At 38.2% G+C, this 8,723-nt stretch overlaps 1 protein-coding gene across 1 annotated transcript; it reads left to right on the top strand.

Annotated features, from left to right (window-relative positions):
* Nucleotides 1-2,309: 2,309 nt before the first annotated feature.
* Nucleotides 2,310-5,396, top strand: cldn11a (claudin 11a). The gene is made up of 3 exons (XM_085143538.1): nt 2,310-2,751; nt 3,014-3,178; nt 4,007-5,396. Exons 1-3 carry the CDS (start codon nt 2,526-2,528, stop codon nt 4,267-4,269), a joined length of 654 nt encoding a protein of 217 aa, XP_084999664.1. The 5' UTR covers nt 2,310-2,525; the 3' UTR covers nt 4,270-5,396.
* Nucleotides 5,397-8,723: the final 3,327 nt, after the last annotated feature.

The following is an 8,723-nucleotide window of genomic DNA, read 5'->3' as shown; positions in this document are numbered from 1 at the left end:
ATGAGAGGCCTTTTCTGTTTAGATATTCTGATCATACCTGATCTGATGAGATGTGCTGAAATAAATAAAATCTGAGATTTGTGCATCTGTGGCAAAGAGCAATGGGCAAAACACACAATAAGGATGTAGCCCAAAGATGCCATTACAGTCAGTGACCTTGGGGTATCTGAAAAGTCTCAGTCGGTTTCAGTCTTCCTCTCAGAATGATTGCTATGCTGCTGCCACGTCACTGAGTGATGTGAGTGATGGAGGACTTACTTAACTCCATCCAGCAAGGACGGGTGGAAGGAAACACCTTGTCATACAACACCTGAATGTAAACGGTGGACCAATGCTGTGCTTTATCGCCCCCTTTTGATGATTTGGATCATTAATTAGTGGCTCCAAGATTGAGGGATCTTTACCATGACGTTAGAAGTCCCAAACTGTGTCTACATGTAACAGCACAGAGTAACCAGCAGAAATCATACTGAATGTGGGTGTAGATCAAAAGTGGGCATGCATCTAAGACTCGTAGGTATGAAAAAATGAAGCTAATTTCATCTGTTCGTGAACTACAGGAGGACACAGTAAATTTCTCCCAGGCTTGTAGTACACTATATGGGAGACGTAACAGAGAGTTAAAAACAGGTAAAAAAGAGAAAAGATGTCGGCACAGAAACAAAGGAAACAAAAGAACAGAGTAAAGTGACTGGAAATACTTCCTAACACACCCTGGTACAGCAGCCAAATAAACAAATCTACTCCAATTTGCTTTAAGGAAAAGGCACTGTATATACATGTGGACAATAAATTAGAGCAGACAATCCAGGAGAAAAATAAACAGCTATAATATTTAATCTGCGAGGACTGAACAATTTTAATCTACTGAGATCATCATCATTTGTTAGGTAGAGCCCCTGTGGGCTATCATGTTGTATGTTGATACATAGATAGGCTCCTTCAGCTGAACACTGAGTATGTGGTTCTGATCTCCCACCCTGCGTCGTCACATGACAAAATTAATCAGTTTACCTTACACCCCAAGACAACTAAGTGGCTTTACAGGCAGGCAACACTTTCCCAGGGACAGCAGAGGAAGCTGGCGTTTAGGTGGTAAACAAGACCACCAAACATAAAATGCTCATTTTCAGCCACAGCCTGTATATGTCAAAAGAAGGAAGAAGGAGACGAGTTGCACAGCAGGTAGCTCCAAATATTTGATTTGACATATTTTTAAGGTGGATTTCCTTACTGAAACAGCCCCCAATGGATTTGTGTCTACTTCTAGAATCGATCCTTTGCTTGTTAGGTGAATGTGTGAACCACTGCACAACATATAAAATTATTACTGACTGTTCTTGGGTGATGCTGAACATGTAGTGCTGATAAATTGGACTGCTGTCACAGATAGACATTCAAGGTTATTTCACAGTGTTGATTGTGCTAGCGGTCTTAATCATGCCTTGTGTCTGTTTGCCCAATAAATTAAGATGCTGAGCTTGTCCTCTTTCCTTAATTAGCATCTATATAAAGAAGATTAGTTGTCATCTAGGGCTTAGTTCCAGCAACGATAGAAAAAGATTTACCAAAACGAATAATGGTAAAATTTATGCCAGGAAGAGTCTTTTTTTTAACCAAAAAAAACCCACAACACCCCCCCCCCCCCAAAAAAAAATAAAATAAAAATAAAAAAATTAACATGCAATATATAATAAAATAACCGAGCTACTTTTGTCATTTTAAGGGAAATAACAGGCGTCGCAACACGATGGTCACAGACAGAAAAGAGGACAGACGAAAGGCTGCACACCACAAACAGCAGGGTTACATACACCCACCACCTCACACGCCCATTTCCTTCTTTTCAACTTAAACTAACATACTAACAGCTAAATGCACACATAAAATTATATATAAAAAGTAAGTTAAAGTACATAAAAATTATGGATTTCAACTAACTTTATTATTCCGCAACTTATCACACAATAATAGAAGTGCGGAAAATAAACGTAGTGAGGAATGTGGGTCTTCTTTTATTCTTTTCCAACTTTTTATTAAGGGATTGTTGCGTTGGAGACGATGCACCTTTCTGCCAGTCCGTTTGAAGAGAATGCAGAATGACCAGTAGATGGCAGCAGGCCTCTTGTTAAACATTCTGTGCTTCAATCTCAGCCACCTACAGTCTGCATCACTTGATCCGGTAAAGTAAAGGGGAGTGCACATCTTGTGTTATATTTGGAAATAGCAAGCGTGATTTTCTGATTGGCTGAAAGTTTTAGGCTAGTTTTTTTTTTCTTTACTGAACTTCCCCTTATAAAAGGTATCGTCATATTAAACCATTCTTTTGAAGTACGCAACAGATCTCATTTGATGGAATTATTCAATTGGACGTGGACATTTAGCGCCGGATTATCTTGTGTGGTGGAACTGATTTAACGCTTTATCACTTAAATTTCTGTTTTGTCATTTTACTCAGCTTTAGTTTTAGGGATTCTTACGGTTTCTGAACTCGGGACAAGTGGTCTTTACTCGCAGTTTTCATCATGGCAAACGCTTGTCTCCAACTGGGCGGGTTTCTCCTCAGCTTCCTCGGGTGGCTAGGTATAGTGGTCGCCACATCCACCACTGACTGGGTGAATATTTGTAAATACGGTTTAAACACCTGTAAGAAGATGGATGAGCTGGAGGCCAGGGGACCATGGGCGCATTGTGTCATCTCTACAGGGCTCTACCACTGCGTCTCTCTTACACAGATCCTGGATCTGCCAGGTAGACACTGCTCCGTCTACGTTGTCTGAACAGCACAGTGTTTGTTTATACACGCTGAGTTATTCTCTTCACTTGAGCTCATGCGGTTTGTTACACCATATTTTTGACACTAATTATTTTATTTCCCGTTATCTAACTACAAGTTCTTTATCATTTCATTTTTTTTCATCTATTGATTCATGAGTTGATTGTCAAAAAAAAACTGCATTATTTTTGATGCCGTGTACATTCCTCGCGTAACTTTCCTTTTCTGCTTCTATAGCCTACATCCAGACTACTCGTGCCCTGATGATCACAGGTTCAATCCTCGGTTTCCCAGCAGTGATTATGCTCCTCATGTCCATGCCCTGCATCAACCTTGGGAATGAACCCCAGAGCTCCAAGAACAAGCGTGCCATCCTGGGAGGAGTGCTTATACTCATAGTTGGTAAGAGATTAGTTAATATACACGTCAACATCTCTTTGAACCTTCCTGATTCTGACCACTTTTATACGTGCACCAGATGCTTACAAGCTGTGGTGAGCACAGGATGTTGAATTTGACTGTTTTCCTCCCTGGGGTACACATGCACTCCTATATGTTCCTGTTCCATTGAACCCACCCCCAAGGTTCCATCACATTCCTCTCCTCCACCTACTCATCCACACCCTGTCTTTGTCCTGAACAACATGAACTCTGTGCTTATAAATTTCCAGCGCCTGTGTCCCTGAAATGAAATTTCAACCCTTGTGACCAAATCATTTCATATTTCTACTGCCCATTTTTCTCATGACAGATTTTCTTTCACCATGAAGCTCAGATTTAATGAAACTAGTAAAAAGTTTTCTTTAGCTGTCAGGAACATATATGGGTATGCATGTTTTTAAATACTTATTGGATCGCTTAATTAAAATTCAGTGGGCATGTTGCCTTATTGTAACTATACAGTATCTGTACTCTGTTGTCTGTAAAACTATAATCCACATTTTATCTTTATATCTGTGCTTACTTCTTTACCTAAGTAGCCGTATTATTTATATATCGTTGACCGTGTTCACTTAGAATTTGTTCTTGTATGTAATGATACTGGATATAGGATGGTTTTAAGTGCTCTATTTAAATGTCATTTTTTAAATTTAGACATTGTTTGTTTTACACAGGCCTTTTAGGATGAGTTTAAATTCAAGATTCGGTTCTCATAAAATCTAATCATATGTTTTTTTACATTAATTTCCTGTTTCTAACTGAACATTTTGTCTGTCTCTTTCTCCTCAGCAATCTGCGGTTTGGTGTCCACTATTTGGTTTCCCATTGGGGCCCATCGTGAGTATGGCCTCATGTCATTTGGCTTCTCCCTCTATTCTGGGTGGGTGGGCACTATTTTCAGCCTGCTCGGTGGATCCATCGTCACCTGCTCATCCGATTCCTCCTCGTCTCGCTCCTACCAGGAGAACAACCATTTTTATTACTCCAAACAGGGAGGCAACAACCCACCAGCTGCGTCCTCCACCAATCATGCCAAAAGCGCCCACGTCTAAGATTGGAGATTAAGCCCATGTGGATTGTTGATAGCAGTGGTTTGTACATAGAGACCTATCCACGAGTGTTAATATATCCCCGTTTATTGCAGTAATCTTTACATGTCCCAGAAGAGAAGGCAACACATTCTCACACCCATTCATGAAATGGAAATTTCACATTTTTGAATGCGCGCATATGCATACACAAAAACCCAAACATAAAAGACTTTTGGTGGAGTCGTTTTCCCACCAGTGGACTGTTTTTGTGTCTTCCAGCCTCCTCATCTTGGGTGTGGTGCAAACGTTCCCAAATGTTGCATAATTGTAGAATCTCTGAGCAACTGATGCGCAGTCACCTGAGGTCATAGTCAGATGAGGCCTTGTGTCATTCAGACATTGTATTCTAGTCTGTATTCTATTTTTTTCTATTGTTTACCTAAAGATGAAATCCTTTGAGTGCCTTTGTTAATGAATGTGTTTTTTAAACTGAATAATATCATGACCTATTGCTTTGATTTTCGCAGGGTATGACAGTATTGTTCTTGGAATTAAAAGCATGTTCATTGTTTATGCACATTGATTTTCTTTGACAGTGTTATACAACTCTCTAGCCTCTTGAGTGATAGACTTGATTAAAATGATGTACCACTTTCTGTTCTAGTCCCCACTGAATGATGGTAGAACTATGAGGTCATAAATTTTACAGGAGAGCTTTACCAGTGTTACAGACTTTATTAAAGTCTCACTTTTTGCACTGAAAAACCTTACTGTAGAATACAACTTTGAACTATGTCATCCGATAGCAGTATTTCTTAGTCCCTTCTTTTGCTCTAGTTTAATGTTTGAATAATGATTTTCTGGCTAAATGTAACTTCAGGTGTTGTAAATTTTCCCACAAAATATCAGTTAAATTTTCTCACATATTAGCTCTTGAAAAATGTCTACAGCTAAAAGTATGTTTAACTTGTGTGTGCAAAAAAAGCAGCATTGTGTCGATTAACTTCTCGTGAAAGAATATAACACAGATGGAGCCTGATACTTTCAAGCAACTCTGTACATAAGCAGCGTCGGCAATGACTATTTATTGTTTTTACTGATGTGTTGTTTTATTTTCAGCAATAAAGCCAAAGTAGTGAAATGAATAATGCTGGAAGGGTATTTTTTATCTTCTTTTTTTTCTATTTATGGGAGGAAAGAAACTGGTGAAAGCATGTGGTGTGGATGTGTGAGATATACTGCAATGTAACAAGCTGTGTTGATTTTTGTTGCACATTAGTTACAGTTGGCGTGTTTGTGCATGAGTCTGTATTTTTTACAAATCTGAACTGAAGGCAATGAGAAAACATTATGCGCTGCGATAAAATGTGACTCAGTGACCTTGAGTTGAATCAGTAAATGAAAGCCTGTTTCAACCACACAAATAATATGCAACTAAGAAAGATAATTGTTTCCTTCGTGTGCACTTCTATGCCCATATCGAGGTCACTTAGTCATACCACAGATATGACATGACACTTTGAAAACAAAATGTGCTATCTCTTTGTCCTGAGCTTATCTCCTAGCACACACACAACCATCTATAGTGTGCATACAGATTTCCACTGTGTTACTGTATTTCTGCATATCATTGTCGCTCTGCATGTGAATTTCCTGGCACGCCTGTGAGTGCAGGTGTGTGATCATGTCGGTGTGTGTATTCCCTGAAATGTGATGCTGTTCTAGGCATAAAGCCATCCAGTCAACAGGAGGCCAGTGGGAGGATAGCAAGCATACAAGCTGTCCTGTATTGCTGAAAAAGACTTGTAGTGTTATGATATCCTATACATAAATATTGCTACCAGTTAGCTGCTGTCCATCAGGGACAGAACTGACTAAGAAGTTTGAAGGTAATATGGCTCCCATTTACCATGTTGTATCATTTTCAGTAACTAAAAGTACTTACCAGTTCCTAATGATGCTTACAACGTAGGTACATCATGGGAGTCACAGTTGGCAGTTTATAGCAAAGAATAAACGAATTGTGGGGTTTTCTTAATCTCTCCTTGGACATTCGCATACACCAATCTTTATTTTCTGACTAAGTATTTAATTGTCTCTTCTTGTGTTTGTGCCATCATTCAACCTAGCTTGTCTATTTCCATTTCAGTCCCAAATCCAATTCAAATCCATTATGTAAACATCCACTGATTTTTCTTCAGCTGTGAAGAAAATCATAGTAATGTTTGATTTCCCTTAACCACAACGCAGTGGTGTTGCAGTTTACTGAATCTACACTGCTGATGTGGGTGTTTCATTGTTATTTCTGCCTGTTATGTAATGGATTTCTCACAGTTTCTTCATCACTGATGCAGAATGTCCCTCACTGTATTTTCATACTGTAAAAGACTATAAATAATACCAGATTTTAAGTACATTTAACCCTTATATGCTGTTCAAGTCGAATTTGAACCATTTCAACATCTGGCAATAAAAGTACCATAAATGTCATTCTTTTAACCTAAAATTTGAAATTATGTTTTATTGGACAATGGTGATAAAGTTTAAGGGGAACCTTGACATTGTCATGACAACTGTCTGTGTTTGCCCAGGTTCCTGCAGAGACAGGTACATGGTTTTTGAGGGTTCATGGGACAATCTCAAAACAGTGAAATAGTAAAATAGCACAGGAGTGACCTGGATATAAGGAACAGATGTTATACAGGGGTCAGAGGCTGTTCTGACACAGACATGAAAGCTGTGCCTGCAGGTGCAAGTGCCTACAATTTATTCTGAGATGTATTCTATGATAACTGAGAATAAATTAACTGAGAGCTAACTAAAATTAAAACAGATCAAAAGAGGAGTTCAAGGGGGTCATAAATTTATAAATGCACCTGAGCTGCCATTTCAGTCAGTGCAGGAAACACATGTGCAAGGGTTTCCTTCCAGTGCTTTGAATACACAGACTACTGTGCAATTAGCATGTTTTATGTTTTCTGTTCTGCTAATTATGAGAATTTTTTTTTATCATATAGCTGTGAGGGCACTAAAAAAACAGAACAAGTCTATTTTTACATACTAAATACTAGTATTTCAAAACAAATAAAGCCAATCATACTGTGGAAACATGAAATATACACAGTATGGTCTGGGTCCCCCATTGTAGGGGTCTAGCTGTCCTCCACTGTAGACACGGAAACAGTGAGACATCTTATACTGATGACAAAATGCTAAAACAACAGTTTTATATTTTGAGAAATCAATCCGTATGCCTTTTTAAAATGGTCAATAGAAGTAAATTTGTATCTCACTTCTGACAACGGTTAAAAATAGAATATAACATAAAATAGCTTGCTTCCTGCATTGCAGCCAAAATCTTTAACTGCATACTTTTGCACAGACATAAGAATTTGTATGTAATAAAAAATAAAAATATATTTATTTTAAATGTTTAGTTTTAGAGGGAAAAGACACGGCAAACATCTGTGTATTCATGTGCATTCACCTAATGTGTGAATAAATGTGCGAATAAACGAGCGAGCCACTGTTTTGTAATTGCAATAACTAACTTTCATTGTTGCATGGAAGCAATATCAACAACTCAGCAAAAACAGTGCACCCAGGAGCAAATTAACCACACATATGGAAGAAACCTTTAAAAAAAACAAAAATTAAAAACAATTACATTATACAGCTTTGTGCCAAAATATACAGAAGTGAAAAGGAATAAAATCTGCTGTTGCAAGAGAAGCCAATCTCAACAAGTCCAACACACACTGACTGGACGCTTGGCCACAGTGAACACAGAGCACAGGAAGAACATGGCACGCCTTCTCCAAGACTAAATAAACAAACAGTAACTGACATTAAAAGCAACAGAGGCAATCTTTGATTTTGTGTGTAGTTTACCATTTATAGAATCGTATTAAAATAGTTTCTGCGTGTTTTCTCTTATTAGTTATTAATATTCTTACTCCTAAACCACCTATAGTCGTATTGACGTCTTGAACAACCATTTGAAAAACCTTCAAAGGAAAAGATTAACGTTTATAAATGAGCCTTTTCATTCTAGAGAGACTATGGCTGTTAAAAATATATTTTAGCAGTTTCTCCCAGGCCTCCTTGTGATTAAACAAAACCACAGACAGTGAAGACTGATAACTCCACCCAACTCTGCTGTGTACACCTTCCCGAGGAGGATCCGTGAATGGGAAACAGCTGTAGAAAAATACCTTTCTTTTAGTTCACTCCTCCTATAGTGTTGTACTTTTCACTGCATCGTGTCGTTGCAGAACAGATGCGTCGGAGTCTACACTAATACTTTAAATATTAACGAAATACTAGCAAAAATTCAGAAATGATCCTTTATACCAATGACCAAAGTCACTTTAATAAAAGGAAAATATGTCTGCTTGTGATAAAGTAGCTTATTAGAAGAGAAGAAAAAATTTTAGCTCTGTTTTTTTCTCAGATCTTCACTCTGAAGAAACGAT

The sequence above is a fragment of the Neolamprologus multifasciatus genome, chromosome 19 (genome assembly GCF_963576455.1).
Source record: "Neolamprologus multifasciatus chromosome 19, fNeoMul1.2, whole genome shotgun sequence".
NCBI classification, from domain to species: Eukaryota; Metazoa; Chordata; class Actinopteri; order Cichliformes; family Cichlidae; genus Neolamprologus; species Neolamprologus multifasciatus.
The sequence above is the reverse complement of the archived record's forward strand: the minus strand, read 5'-3'. Positions and strand labels throughout refer to the sequence as shown.